This window comes from Phaenicophaeus curvirostris, chromosome 1, assembly GCF_032191515.1.
Source record: "Phaenicophaeus curvirostris isolate KB17595 chromosome 1, BPBGC_Pcur_1.0, whole genome shotgun sequence".
NCBI classification, from domain to species: domain Eukaryota; kingdom Metazoa; phylum Chordata; class Aves; order Cuculiformes; family Cuculidae; genus Phaenicophaeus; species Phaenicophaeus curvirostris.
In genome coordinates, this window is record NC_091392.1 from 1,381,297 (window position 1) to 1,396,799 (window position 15,503).

Here is a 15,503-nt window from a genome sequence, read left to right on the forward strand (position 1 = left end):
CTAAGCTCCCTGCCATGGGACATCCCACTAGATCAGGTTACCCAAGACCCCATCCAACCTGGTCTTGAACACTTCTAGTGAGGTGTTCAAAGCATTCAAACGTATTCAAGGTATTCAAAGGTCTATGAAGCAGCTCACCTCCCCAGGTGGGAGCTGGGTCCCTGAAGGCTGAGGGTTAGAACAAATGACTTCTATCAGCTCTCGGAGAATCTGGTGAAAGTCATCGAATGTGCTGACGTAGAAAACGTTCTGCAGGTTCTGTTGCATCAAGATGCTGTTGAGCTCAAAGGGGTCAGCTCCTGCGACACCCACAGCAATGACACGCATCCCTGAAACACATCACTCAGTCAATGGAAGCAAAAAAGTTTGAGATCAGAGTTTCCAACCCCTTCTTCCTGTTAATAATTCCTAGGAGTAGGTACTCCAGTAGCCAGGAGAGCACTCACCTGGAGCAGCATGAATGAGTCATAGCAAACCAAGGCATTCAAGCTAGGAACAGAAAGACTGAAGGATAAAAGAGTGAAGAAAGCCAACACCACACTCAAAGCATCCACATCACCATTTACCACCTTCAGCCTCCTGGAAATTCATGGAGAACCAAGGCCTCAGGGAAAGGCAACAGGGCAACTCTTACCCAAAGTATGGAGTACTCTGGCTGGTGGCAACACGTCATCCTGGGATCTCCCATCAGTCATGAGCACCAGGACATGAAGGAAATCTGGTCTCATCCCTTTGGAGGACTGAAATACCTCCTTTAGCATGTAGGTTATACCGCGACCTAGGCAAACACAGAGACAGATGATTGACATCTTGTATCAGACACGGCGTGGCCAGCAGGTCCAGGGAGGTTCTTCTCCCTCTGGACTCAGCACTGATGAGACCACTCCTCGAATCCTGGGTTCAGTTCTGGGCCCCTCACCACAAGAAGGATCTTGAGGCTCTGGAGCAAGTCCAGAGAACAGCAACAAAGCTGGGGAAGAGGCTGGAGAACAGACCTTATGAGGAATGGCTGAGAGAGCTGGGGGTGTTTAGCCTGGAGAAGAGGAGGCTGAGGGGAGACCTCATTGCTCTCTCCAACTCCTTGAAAGGAGGTTGTAGAGAGGAGGATGCCGGGCCCTTCTCCAAAGTGACAGGGGACAGGATGAGAGGGAATGGTCTCAAGCTCCACCAGGGGAGGCTCAGACTGGATGTCAGGAAAAAGTATTTCATGGAAAGGCTCCTTGGGCACTGGCAGAGGCTGCCCAGGGAGGTGGTTGAGTCACCTTCCCTGGAGGGGTTTAAGAGATGGGTGGACGAGGTGCTGAGGGATGTGGTTTAGTGATTGACAGAAATGGTTGGACTCGATGATCTATGGGTCTTTTCCAACCTGGTGATTCTATGATTCTACGACATATCCCTCCCCACCTTGAAGCTGCTGAAGAGGGCTGCCACTATGCTGAGTTGTGGGGTGGAGAAGGGCCACATGGAGGTCTGGTGGCCACTCTACGTCAGCGGCCATATCAAAGCCCACCTGTGAAGCATTGGAAGAGGCTGCCCAGCAAAGTACTAGAATCTCCATCCCTGGAGGCGTTCAAAAACTGTGTAGATGTAGCACTTTGTGATGTGGTTTAATGGGTATGGTGGTGTTGGGCTGATGGTCAGACTGGATGGGCTTAGAGGTCTTTTCCAACCTTATTGATTCTATGAATTTAGTTTTATTTCCATGGATGGTCTTTCCAACTAGCCTGGTGTCCGTTATCCATGTCCTAGTTTAACTATGGTTTTCTCTTTGTTATTTTATGACCTTGCCTGCACTTGATGGAATTTTTTTTATACCTGGCTTGGAGGCAAAGCCTGTAAACATTACATAAGGACAGTTGATGCTGAAGTGTCCTTATTGCCCACTGCATGCACATTTTAATCAGCATTCTAACAGTTTATGTCTTGATACCCTACCAATAAAACTATGTGCCCTGTCCTATTTTCAAGGTGCGTCATCATAAAATATCCTTTGTTCCCCTCTGTTGTACAAATAGCACAGCTATTCATTAGCTCAACATCTCTGAAGTTCAGACACTCCTGTCCTATGTGGTTAAAAAGCTCAGAGATAGACAATGCTTTCCACCCACTCATTCCCAGCTGGACAGTAGAGTATACTCGTTTCTTTAAGGGTACACAAGCAGTAATATTGAATTGAAGGTAGTTAAGACTAACTTTACTAATTTCAGATGGCCCAATTAATGTCTTGCCATCAGCCAACATAAAGGCAAGCCTTGACGGACCCATCTCTCTTAATTAAAGACATATATCTCAGTGGTATTCATCAGGAACATCAAAAATAGGGCTAGTCAAACTACAAGAATTTCAATAGGAGTGGTTAGGAAAAGCAGGTGTGAAGCTGCTCTGATTACAAATTTGTAGGTGACTTTGCCTCTGCTCCTTCTTTTTATGGAGGTTTCATCAATGGAGTGCAACCCCTACCAATGTGTAGGAATCCAAAGAACTCCAGGGTCATAGATCAGGATGTTTCCATCACAACCTCCCCTGGTGCAACTTGAGGCCATTTCCCCTCATCCTATCCCTTGTTACTTGGGAGAAGAGACCAGCATCCACCTTGCTCCAACCTCCTTTCTGGTAGTTGTAGCAATGAGGTTTCCCCTCAGTCTCTTCTCCTCCAGGCTAAACAATCCCAGTTCCTTTAGGCACTCCTCATAAGACTTGAAATTCAATCCTCTGTTCTCAAATTTTAAAGAACTGTAGGCCATAACTTTCTAACCATGGGTTCAAAACACTCAGACAAACACTTTCCCCGGCCTTCAGCCTCTGTCTTGGGCCAGAAGGTCTACACGATGAGTGCAGCTCTTGCATACACACCTGTTTTTGTGTTGCCTCCAGCATAGCTCAGTCCTTTGATGGCTTTCAGGACACTGTTGCGGTCACGGTGGTGGTTGAAGTAGAAGGCTGCCCTGGGTTCCTCGCTATACTGAGCAACAGCAACCTGTCAAAGAAAAGAGGGTTAAAAAACATGAAGGGGTCATAGAATCATAGAATCACCAGGTTGGAAGAGACCCACCGGATCATCGAGTCCAACCATTCCCATCAATCACTAAACCATGTCCCTCAGCACCTCGTCCACCCGTCCCTTAAACACCTCCAGGGAAGGGGACTCAACAACCTCCCTGGGCAGCCTCTGACAGGGACCAGTGACCCTTTCTGTGAAAATTTTTTTCCTAACATTCAGCCTAAACCTCCCCTGGCAGAGCTTGAGGCCATTCCCTCTCATCCTGTCTCCTGTCACTTGGGAGAAGAGCCCAGCTCCCTCCTCTCCACAACCTCCTTTCAGGGAGTTGGAGAGAGCAATGAGGTCTCCCCTCAGCCTCCTCTTCTCCAGGCTAAACACCCCCAGCTCTCTCAGCCGTTCCTCATAAGGCCTGTTCTCCAGCCCCTTCCCCAGCTTCGTTGCTCTTCTCTGCACTCGCTCCAGAGCCTCAACATCCTTCTTGCGGGGAGGGGCCCAGAACTGAGCACAGGATTCAAGGAGCCGTCTCAAAGTGGGCAGAAACAAGGTCCAAGTGTGGGACACGGGTGTGACAATCTTGGGCTGTATAACCTAGACAGCATTTCAGTAGGTCTGGTATTTGATTTATTCCTGATTCAGACTCCAAAAAATAACCAAGAAATGGAAATAAATCCAAATAAGTAAAATGACATTTAGAAGACATCTTCACATCTTTGTTGGACACATATATGTAAAGGCAGAGCATTCACCTTTCTGATCCACAACATGTGAACAAGCAGAGTGTTCTTCTCACAGAGGTGAGCAAAAAGCAAACACTTGGAAGGAAAACACCTTCAGGAAATAGAATAGTGAAATCTTGCCTGTATTCCTTCAGGCCCAATCTTAGGGAAATAGGAAACGATCCGGAAGAGGAAATCCTTCACTTTATTGAAATTGCTCTGGCCAATACTTGAAGACTCGTCCACCAGGAATCCAATGTCTGCTTTGAACTTGCCACAGACTGCAGAGGGAAGAGAAGATCTCTGTAAGCTTTGGAGGGGGCGCGGTTCTGAAGCATAAGCATGTTTCATTGAATCACAGAATGGTTTGGGTTGGAAGGGACTTGAAAGATCACCCAGTTCCAACCCCCCTGTCATGGGCAGGGACACCTCCCACCAGACCAGGGTGCTCCAAGCCCCATCCAACCTGTCCTTGAACACCTCCAGGGATGGGGCAGCAACCACTTCCCTGGGCAACCTGGGCCAGTGCCTCACCACCCTCAGAGGAAAACATGTCTTCCTAAGATCTCATCTAAATCTCCGCTCTTTCACCTTACATCTATTCACTCCTCATCCTATCCCTGCAACCCCTGATAAAGAGCCCCTCCCCAGCTTTCCTGTAGGCCCCTTGTAAGATCTCCCTGGAGCCTTCTCTTCTGCAGGCTGAACAACCCCAGCTCCCTCAGCCTGTTTGTGATCAGAGCAACAAAATAAACCCAAGCACAAATACCTCTCGTGATGCCAAGTGTCAATGAGTGGGAAGGAGGCACCTTCACCCCACAGGGTGGTGCTGAGAACTTCACTGTTTTTTATGATGTTTGTGTCTTCCCTTTCCCTGACATTGTCCACTCCCACTACTCCATGAATAAAGACTAGTTTTGGCTCCTGAGATCATGGAAGACTATGGTCCCTGGTGGTTTCAACCTCCTGCTACATGGTCATCAAATCACACATGGATACACACTCACTTGGCCCAGGGAGAGTTGTCCCTTGTGCAGACGCTACAGTGGTCGATCGTGGAGTCTCTGGTATTGGTGGTAGCTTTGTGGTGGTTGCTAGAGGAAGAGGAGTGGTCCCCACATTGTTAGGCGATACGGATGGGGATCTCATCATATCCGATCTTGTAGAAGTCACTGGAGTGACTGATGGAGGTGAATCTCTGCGAGGTCCCACTGTAAGAGGCAAAGAAAAAGGTGCTTATTAAACCACTTTTAGTTACGATGCCACTATCTAGCAAAACATCAGAAGATTAGAGAAGCCAAGAAATTAGCCTCAGTGGCAGCTGCCTAGGTAAAACTGAAAAAGAAGACTCCATTCTTCATACCTGTTTGCCCAAGGAATGTTGTCTCTGGTCCCTCTGTGTCTCCAAAGATTGGTCTTATAGAAAACAAATACATTTTTTTTGAGCTCAGTCCTGTCACTCGATATGATCTAGAAGTTGCTGGTAACATTTCCTGGGAAACATCAGAAGCTGTGAAAGAGGAAGAAACATTCATTGAATGGAAGCCAGAGAAACAGGAGTTTGGGGACAAGATGAGCCCAGGGCTTCAGAGTAGAGGCTCTTGTTAAGATGCATTTGCAAACTGCCTTGGTCAAGTCCTAAATCAGATGAAATAAGGTTGTTTGTATCTGATAACAGATTTCTTGAGTACATGGACAGGAAAAGAAAGTGGGAATTTAAGTATTTAGAGAGGCAACCCGTGCCAGTGCCTCACCACCCTCATAAGACACACCATTTCTTCCTAATATCTAAACTAAATCTCCCCTCTGTCAGATTAAAATAATTCCCCCTCATCCTATCCCTGCACTCCCTGGTCAAAAGCCCACCCCCAACTTTCTTATAGCCCCTTCACGTACCGGAAGGCTGCTCTAAGATCTCCCCAGAGCCTTCTCTTCTCCAGGTTGAACAACCCCAACTCTCTCAGCCTGTCCTCGGATGGAAGGTTCTTCAGCACTCTGATTATCTTTGTGACCTCCTCTGGTCTCATTCCAACATCTCCACGTCCTTCCTGTGCTGACAACTCCAGAACTTAATGCAGGACTCCAGGTGGGGTCTCACCAGAGTGGAGCAGAGGTGCAGAATCCCCTCCCTTGCCCTGATGGTCCCAGGATCTGGTTGGCTTTCTTGGCTGTGAGCACACACTGCTGGCTCACGTTGAGCATCTCACCCACTAACAACCCCAAGTCCTTCTCCTCAGGGCTGCCCTCAACCCATCCTCTGCCCAGCCTGCAATTGTGCTTGGGATTGCCCTGACCCAGGTGCAGGACCTTTCCATTTTGAAAGAGAGTTTTCCCTTTAAAATACATTTTAAAAGCTCATTTTCTATGGAAAGATATTGAATTGGTATAAATAATCCATTTCATTATCATTAAACGTTCTCAATTACTCCCCAAAAAAATTTTGGAAGGAAGGTTGATCCAAACTCTTCTACCCACTCTCTCTTTTTGAGTAGGCAAGTAAAAGTAATAATATTTGGATTAGATACCATCCTACCTTGGCTGAAGAGATTGACTGTATGAAACACAAGCTGACAGCACTGATGAAGCACATATTTATGGCGGTCCACCACCACCCCTGCCTGCCTAGACCCTCAAAAAGGCAAATTCATCTACTTTTCCTTTTGCAGCTGTAGCACTACAACATTTTGCCCCACACAATGGGGCTTTCAGATAATGAGAAACAGTGTATGGTTACCACACAAGGTCTGGGATGAGAAGATGACTTTGCTGGTGGACTGAGGTAGGAGGCACCTGGATCACCCCCAGGCAGGGATGCCCAGCACAAGAGTGGCGAGCACACGCAGGAAGAAGTTTGCAACCTTTGGAGAAGGAAGATGGTCTTTGCTGGGGACAATTTTCTGTGAAGGATGAATCATAGAATGGTTTGGGTTGGAGGGGACCTTAAGGATCATCCAGTTCCAACCCTCCCAACCTTGGGCAGGGAAAAGAAGCCAATGTTTTGCAAAGGACAAGAGACTGTGAGGCTTAAGATGCAAATAGGATTTGATAGGAATGGTTGGACTCGATGATCCAAGGGGTCTTTTCCAACCTGGTGATTCTATGATTCTATAATTCTAAGTGGGTTAGAAAACTATGACTTTGGTGCTCTACGAACAGTCAAGAGAAGGTTGAAAGAAGAGAGAAGAGGGCAACATACAGCTGAACGTAGAATCATAGAATGCTTTGGGTTGGAAGGGGCCTTTACAGGTCATCTAGAATCATAGAATCACCAGGTTGGAAAAGACCCACCAGATCGAGTCCAACCATTCCTATCAAATACTAAACCATGTCCCTCAGTGCCTCGTCCACCTGTCCCTTAAACACCTCCAGGGAAGGGGACTCAACTACCTCCCTGGGTAGCCTGTTCCAGTCCTGTTCTAGTCCAACTCCCCTGCAGAAGCAGGGCAATCTTGAACTTGATCGGGTTGCTCAGCGCCCCAACCAACCTCACCTTGAGTGTTTCTCGGGATGGGGCCTCCAATACCTCCCCAGGCAACCTGTGCCAGTGTTTCACCAACTTCTCCAAGGTCCTTCCTGTCACACAGGACAGGAGAAGGTCTGGACAGAGAAGGTCTACAGCTGGGATGACCTCGAGGTGCATAGAAGGGGACCCAATCTTTTATAGGGCAGGCTGGCTAGAGTCAGTTGGCAGGGAGGAGGGCATTAAATGAGCTTAAAAGGGGGACAAGGGAAATCGGTAATGAATAAGTATTCATGTAGAAGAAATCAAGTTACAGAGGAGAAAATTTATCAAGGCACGAAGAGACCAAAATAGGTCAAAACTCTTAATTGCTTTTATACAGCAGAGCTGGCAGCTGGGATAATTAAACAAGAGAAACTGGAATTACTCACTTACAAGTGAAATTCGATCTCGTTGGTACTATTGAAATGTGGTGGCAAGATTGGAATGGGAAATCAATACTTATAAACCTATTTCAGAAGGATTGAGGGAGTGAGGGCACAGGGGGGCTGTCAGACATGGCATTATCCATTTCTGAGCCCCTGACAACTCTGAAACCAATGATTTTTGAGTACTTATGGATCGATATTTTAACAGCATGGCACAGGAAGGGAACAGTTGCATTAGATCACTTAAATCACCCTAGAGAACCGAGTGTTCAATCCCCTAATCACTTAGCATAACATGTAGAGCAAAAAAGTGATGCTACCACAGGAGACTTCATCCTGAGCGACACACGCTGTGAGTCTTAAGCTGCCAATACCAAAAATGTCCTTGGAATTAAAAAAAAATTAAAGCTGATGACCTGGTAACTCAAAAAGCACTGCAGGGAGTGCAGGGGAATTGTGTCAGATCAGTTTTCTTTATTGACTTGTGAAGATGAACTGATCCCTGGCAAGAAAAAGGTGGTGGCTCAAGCAACAATGACAGGAAAGTCGCTATATTCAACGAGGTTTAAGCCCACTGTAGGGAAAAATACTATAGCTGGTGCTTTAAAAGGGCAAACCCCATAAGGCCAAATTAATTGGAAAAGAAAATACACACTAGAAAGTGTGAGCAAGTATTGAGAAAGTTTTAAAAGCTAGTTACTATAGAGAAAAGCTTTTAAACAAGAATTAATGTTGGGTGGATGACAAAACCACCCTTTTTAGGTTCACTGCAACTGTTCCTGACTGACAGCAGCCCTGCAGAAAAGGATTTGGGGGTGCTGGTCGATGAGAAGCTCGACACGAGCCAGCAATATGTGGTTGCAGCCCACAAGGCCAACCGCATCCTGGTCTGCATCCAAAGAAGCGTGGCCAGCAGAGCGAGGGAGGGGATTCTGCCCCTCTATCCCTCTCTTAGGAGACCTCATCTGGAGTCCTGTGTCCAGTTCTGGAATCCTCAATGCAAGAAGGAGATGGAGCTGTTGGAACGGGTCCAGAGGAGGCTACAAGGATGATCAGAGGGCTGGAGAATCTTCCCTATGAGGACAGGCTGAGAGAGTTGGGGTTGTTCAGCCTGGAGAAGAGAAGCCTCCGAGGAGACCTAATAGCTACCTTCCAGTGCCTGAAAGGAGCCTACAAGAAAGCTGGAGAGGGACTATTCATAAAAGCGTGTGGTGATAGGACAAGGGGGAATGGATATAAGCTGGAGAGGTAGATTTAGGTTAGACATTAGGAAGAATTTCTTCACCATGAGAGTGGTGAGACACTGGAACAGGTTGCCAAGGGAGGTTGTGGATGCCCCATCCCTGGAGGTGCTCATGGCCATGTTGGATGAAGCTTTGAGCAACCTGATCCAGTAGAAAGTGTCCCTGCCTGTGGCAGGGGTAGGGGGTGAAACTGGATAATCTTTACGGTCTCTTTCAATCCAAACCATTCTATGATTCTATGATAATGTCCTCCAGCATGCTCTTTTTCTAAGCAATTTTCACACCTCCTTTTTCTTCCCCCAAGGATTTCTCAATGGTCAAAGGGGTCATCTTGCGAACTTTCTCAGTGGTCCATCTTCCATGTTTTTCTCTCCTTTTCACGCAAATGGAGAAGCTGAGATGAAGGGGCATGATGTATGGAAGCTCCCAGGGTCAGCCCTCTGTTCTGCTAAACAGGCTCCAGATGGGTCCAAGGGAAGAACAGTTTCGGTGTCATCAGTGACAGCGTCATTTACGTCAGCTCAAATGGGGCAGCACTTGGTGACACAAGTCAGGACACTTGAAGGAAATAGCAAGCAATAAACGCTGCTCAAATCCCCATGGAAGATGGGGAACAGACCAAATTACAAGCCATCCTTCATTCTCCCAACAAAAGAACATTACCTGAGGACAAGTGCCATGTTAACAGGTACGTGGATGCCCCAGGAACAGTCATCCAAGTCAGCAGAATGCTGGTCTCTGCAGCCTCCTGCACTGTGAACTCAGTCACTTTGGGTAAATCCACTGTTAGAGAAGAAAGAGACAAAGCTTAGGGTGGGTAGAAGCTGCTCTAAGAGTTTGCCCGAGCTGAAAGGAAGCTGATGCCTCCTTTGGGAGGCTTAAATCCTGGCACCACTGAAATCAAAGGCCAAATATCCAGTCAGAAATGATAGTCATGAAGCACAGCTCTGCTATACATGTCCACAGCTCCAACTGCTGGTGAATCTCTCAGATGGTATCTACTCCAGGATGCCAACGTGTGTATGCCAGGAAACACAGCCCTCAAACAGCTTTGGAGACCTTCTGCCTCCTTAAAGACCATGTTAATGGTGAGAGGAAGGAGTCCCAGCAGCACTTCAGGGCTGTTCCCGTGGGTAGAAGTGGGCCTTCTAGGACCCTTCTAGGATCCCCAGGAACCCTCTAGAGCCCCCTGGGACCCCTTTAGGGCCTGAGAAGTAGTAAGGTGCCTAACAGCTGGTAGTGCTCTTTTTCCATTCTCACTTTCCATCATAGAATCGTTAAGGTTGGAAAAGATCGCTAAGACCACCCAGTCCAACTGTCAGCCCAACACCGTGGTGCCTTCTGAACCATGTCCCTACACACCAATTCTACATGTTTTTTGAACACCTTCAGGAATGGGGACTCCACCACTTCCCTGGGCAGCTTCTTCCAATGCTTCACCACTCCTTCAGTAAAGAATTTTTTCTTAATATCCAAAAATCCTCCCCTGGTGAAACTTGAGGCCGTATAGCCCCTAAGAAGAGATTGCTCTCAGTGAAGATGCTCTTGCCTTCACCCAATGGTTCTGTACTCACAGGTTTTGGCTGTGAGGAGTGTGGGGCTTCCTTCCCGTTCTCCGATGATTGCAGACACGCGGATGGTGTAGCTGGTGCTCCCCTTCAGTTTGGGGATCGTGAAGGAGACTGTCTCTGCTGCAACCACCTGGGAGGTTTCCAAGCCACCTAAGAAGAGCCATGCAAAAAAATCTCCAGTGTTACATAGAAAGGGCACAGTAATAGCTATTAACAATTATTATTCCAGCAGTAAGTGAGATTCCTTCTCACAGATCCTATGAGACCTTGCCAGGAAGGAGTGTCACGTGCTCATTTTGCATATGGGGAAACCGAGGCATGGGCAGGTGAGAGATCGGGTCACAAAGACATCACATACACTGCTGGAAGGGAACAGCTTCCCTGACTTCCCAGATCTCAACTATGCCTATATCCAACAGGTATCTTCATTAGCAATTAAAACCAGGCTCAGTTACAGGGCTTCAATCTTCTCCTGTAGACATTACAGCCCCCCACCTACTCCAATCACAGTGGACAAGGAATGAACTGAGCCAAGCTCCTATTTTCCGGGTTTCCTTGTGCTCTTCCCTCATACCACACCTCACGAAGAGAGCAGGATGCTTACCATTGAACGGCGCCCAGGATATCTTATACTGAGTTACCCCTGGAAGCCTCTTCCAAGACAGCTTCAAAATATTTACGCCAGTGTCAGTGATCCTCAGATCTTGAACGGTCTGGATGGGGTTGGGATCTGCAAGAGATGCTGCAAAAAATTAATGAGGATGAGCTGTCTGAAGTAACAGCCCAGGTTACACAAAGTTCACGGCTCTGAAGAAAGATTTGGGTATCGTAGAATGCCAGGTTGGAAAGGAACTTCTAGGATCATCGGGTCCAACTATTTTAGGTGATATAGAGTTTAAATGAGATGGCCCAGCACCCTGTAAAGCTGAGCTTTAAAGGTGTCCAGTGTAGATGTTATTTGTGGAATATCTACTTTCCAGGCATTATCCAGGGATGCCAGGCTGCATTTCCTAATGAATCCACGGAGAGGACCTCTGTGCAATTAAGCAGAGGGATCTCACCCACATCTCTTACTGCCTGCACTAAACTCTGGTGACACAACACAGGGACACGAGGAGAGGCCAAGAGAGGACAGAGCATCCAGATGCATCTTCAAACACCGTGGATAACTGTGGTTTAGAAGAACTCATGTGAAAAAGACACTGAAAGGACTCAGGATACCAATTTTGAAGAGGCAGAACCACAAATGAAAGACTGCATGCAAGTGTGTTGACCCTGAGTGGTGCCTGCAGAGAGGCTCCTACCTTCCTGAGAGGGCTGTGGATAAATAATACTGGGAAGCATGTTGATATGACCAGGGCTGCCTACCTATGCTAAGCCTATTTATCATGCCAGAAGGACGTGCCATGCCCACTTCTACCCATGGGAACAGCCATGGATTATTGCTACCAAGTATGAGGGCTACTCATAGAATCATAGAATCACCAGGTTGGAAGAGACCCACCAGATCATCGAGTCCAACCATTCCTATCAAACACTAAACCATGCCCCTTAGCACCTCGTCCACCCATGCCTTAAACACCTCCAGGGAAGGCAACTCAACCACCTCCCTGGGCAGCTTCTACCAGTGCCCAATGACCCTTTCTGTGAAAATTTTTTTCCTAATATTCAGCCTAAATCTCCCCTGGAGGAGCTTGAGGCCATTCCCTCTCGTCCTGTCCCCTGTCCCTTGGGAGAAGAGGCCAGCATCCTCCTCTCCACAACCTCCTTTCAGGTAGTTGAAGAGAGCGCAGAGGTCTCCTCTCAGCCTCCTCTTCTCCAGGCTAAACAATCCCAGCTCTCTCAGCCGCTCCTCATAAGGCCTGTTCTCCAGCCCCTTCCCCAGCTTTGTTGCTCTTCTCTGGACTCGCTCCAGAGTCTCAATATCCTTGTGGGGAGGGGCCCAGAACTGACCCCAGGATTCGAGGAGCGGTCTCACCAGTGCCAAGTCCAGTGGGAGAATAACCTCCGTGGTCCTGCTGGCCATGCCGTTTCTGATAGAGGCCAAGATGCCATTGGCCTTCATGGTCACCGCTGGCTCATATTCAGTCACTGTTAACCAACACCCCCAGGTCTTTCTCCTCCAGGCAGCTCTCCAGCCAGACTTCTCCTAGTCTGTAGCTTCATAGGGTTGTTGTGCCCCACCTCACCTCACTCCACCATCAACGTGCAATGCACCATGAATCCAGCCTTTGCTTCCCAGCACTAAGAGGGTTGTTCCAACAGCACATACCTGTGCGGTGGGTCAAGGTGACCTCTGGCCCCTCGATCTTGCTGAAGATGGCCTGGACACTGACTTTATAAAGGGTATCAGGCAGCAAGTGTTCAATCCGGCAAGCCAACACCCTACTGCCCAGGTACTGAGTCTTGGCAACCTGTTTCTCTGTAAAAGAAGGGATACTTCAGAGCCTGCCAGTGAGATTGGTGGCATCTCCTCTAAAGGAAAGAACTATTCCTTGCTTCAGAGCTTTGGGAATTACCTTCATAAACATGAATACAAACAGGGAAGGAGCCATGCCAATGGGTGCAGGGTGAGTACCATGTTTCATAGAATCATAGGATAGTTAGGGTTGGAAGGGACCTTAAAAATCATCTAGTTCCAACCCCCCTGCAATGGGAAGGGACATCCCACTAGATCAGGTTACCCAAGGCCCCATCCAACCTGGCCCTTCAACACCTCCAGGGATGGGGCATCCACAACTTCCCTTGGCAACCTGTTCTAGTGTGTCACCACTCTCATGGTGAAGAAATTCTTCCTAGTGTCTAGTCTAAATCTTCCCTTCTCCAGTTTATACCCGATTTCTGATAGTGAAGTCTCTTTCCTACCCCAGGCAGTAGACCAGAGGTTTGGAAAAGTGGCTCCTATGGCCATGGCACTGGGTCTGTGTCAGGAATAAGCATGTTGCTCCCTTTCTCTGCTCACCTTTGCCTGCTCCCACGGGGCTCCAGGTGACTTTGAACTTGGTGGCAGCTGCCATGGGACTCCACGCCAGAGACAGGCTTGTGCTAGTGTAGGATGTCACCTTGAAATTGGAGACATAGCCAAGAGGAGCTGCAAGGTGAAGACAACATTAGACTACTGTCCTGTAGGGCTCCTTGTTAATATAAGTGCCTTATTTTACACAAAGAATTTACATCTGCTGCCTCTTGACCAAGCAACCTGATCTCCCAGCACAGCCTTTTGGAGCTTCTCCTTCTTAGAGGCAGCATTAGACTTGATCATAGAATCATAGAACCACCTGGTTGGAAGAGACCCACCGGATCATTGAGTCCAATCATTCCTATCAAATACTAAACCGTGTCCCTCAGCACCTTGTCCACCCATCCCTTAAACACCTCCAGGGAAGGTGACTCAACCACCTCCCTGGGCAGCCTGTTCCAGTCCCCAGTGACCCTTTCCGTGAAAAAAATTTTCCTAATGTTCAGCCTAAACCTCCCCTGGCAGAGCTTGAGGACATAAATGATGATGGCTGGACTTGATCTTAGAAGTCTTTTCCAACTTTAATGATTCTAGGGGACAGACTTTGACAGCAGGGACCACATTAGGATGTTCTTTTCCATTTGTCACCTTGTGGCTCCCTACAGGAGAGTTTACCCACATCATGTCTCTTTTCCAGCTGGACTGTTTATTAGTGTTTAAGACTTTGGCCATTGGTCTGGATTTGGGCTGCTTGGAGGGTCAGTGAGTGCAGATTAGAATAATAGAATCATTAAGGTTGGAAAAGACCTCTAAGATCATCAAGTCCAACCATCAACACAATATAAACATCCTATAAACATATAAACTATGTCCCAAAGTACCACATCTACACAGTTTTTGAACACCTCCAGGGATGGGGACTCCACCATTCACCTGGGCAGCCTCTTCCAGTACTTCACCACTCTTTCAGTAAAGAATTTTTTTCCGAATACCTGACCTAAACATCCCCTGGTACAACTTGAGGCCCTTTCCTCTCATCCTATCACTTGTTACTTGGGTGAAGAGACCAACATCCACCTCATCACAATCTCCTTTTAGGTAGCAATGAGGTGTCCCCCTGATCGCCTTTTCCCAGGCTAAACAATCCCAGTTCCCAGGTGGGTATTTAATATCTGAAGCTTTGCCAAAACCCATGGCAGATGACCAGATGGACTACAGAGCACATTTGCTCCGGTTTGCAGTAGAAGAATCCCAGGCAGAAAGCCCAGAGCCTTTGGGATTCAGGGTTCCACCTTCCAGGCATAGCTGGTTGGGAGGGCAAAGGACCAGCACCACAGTGCCCCAATATGAGGAAGGTGATGGGAACAGTGTGCAGGAGATTCCCATCTTCAGAGAAGAGGAGGCTGAGGGGAGACCTTATTGCCCTCTACAACTACCTAAAATGAGGTTGTATTGAGGTGGATGCTGGTCTCTTCTCCCAAGTAACAAGTGATAGGACAAGAGGAGCTGGCCTCAAGTTGTGCCAAGGGAGGTTCAAACTGGATATTAGGAAAAATTTCTTTACTGAAAGAGGCTGCCCAGGGAAGTGGGGGAGTCCCCATTCCTGGAGGTATTCAAAGTGTAAGACCTTTGTAGGAATACACAAGGCTGAACTGACCACACAAAGGTTGTGTGATGTGGTAGGTACTTGACTGACCTGCCCATACTCACATGTCCTGGCCGAGGCCGTGATCCCTGGTCCCTCCACTGAGCCAAAGAGCACATAAAGGGAAATCACATACTCGGTGTCATGGGCCAGGTTGCGGAGCTGGTAGGCTGTGATGGACCTGTTGAGAGCCAGCTGGCGAGGACGGTCTTTGCCAAAGAACTCTTTGGGAGAGAGAAAATAAAAGAGAAGAGGATCAAGACTAAAGAGTCTAGAGATCACCTCTGTTGCACACTGGGAAAGACAACACATTTTCCTGACAGTACATCTTTGACCCAGCTGAACCTTTGTTGTAGGACACCTGTGCTGTGGCAAAGGAGTGTTCCTGTGGTTATTTATTCAGGAATTTGAATGATTAAAAGATCCAAACCATCTGAGAGAAACCAAAGGAACCCAATCAGTTCTCACATCTCACATCC

General features: G+C 47.7%; 1 protein-coding gene across 1 annotated transcript in view; it reads right to left on the bottom strand.

The window, feature by feature from the left end:
• The window catches only part of LOC138716877 (collagen alpha-1(VII) chain-like), a 137,407-nt gene that overhangs the window by 84,603 nt on the left and 37,301 nt on the right, over positions 1-15,503 (bottom strand). Inside the window, exons 14-25 of the mRNA XM_069850049.1 lie at positions 15,090-15,248; positions 13,383-13,511; positions 12,693-12,842; positions 11,025-11,162; positions 10,424-10,570; positions 9,513-9,632; positions 5,081-5,227; positions 4,725-4,928; positions 3,859-3,998; positions 2,854-2,977; positions 635-778; positions 139-329 (exon numbers count right to left, since the gene is read on the bottom strand). Coding sequence (XP_069706150.1) covers positions 139-329; positions 635-778; positions 2,854-2,977; positions 3,859-3,998; positions 4,725-4,928; positions 5,081-5,227; positions 9,513-9,632; positions 10,424-10,570; positions 11,025-11,162; positions 12,693-12,842; positions 13,383-13,511; positions 15,090-15,248 — 1,793 coding nt within the window. The remainder of the gene's footprint in view (positions 1-138; positions 330-634; positions 779-2,853; positions 2,978-3,858; positions 3,999-4,724; positions 4,929-5,080; positions 5,228-9,512; positions 9,633-10,423; positions 10,571-11,024; positions 11,163-12,692; positions 12,843-13,382; positions 13,512-15,089; positions 15,249-15,503) is intronic.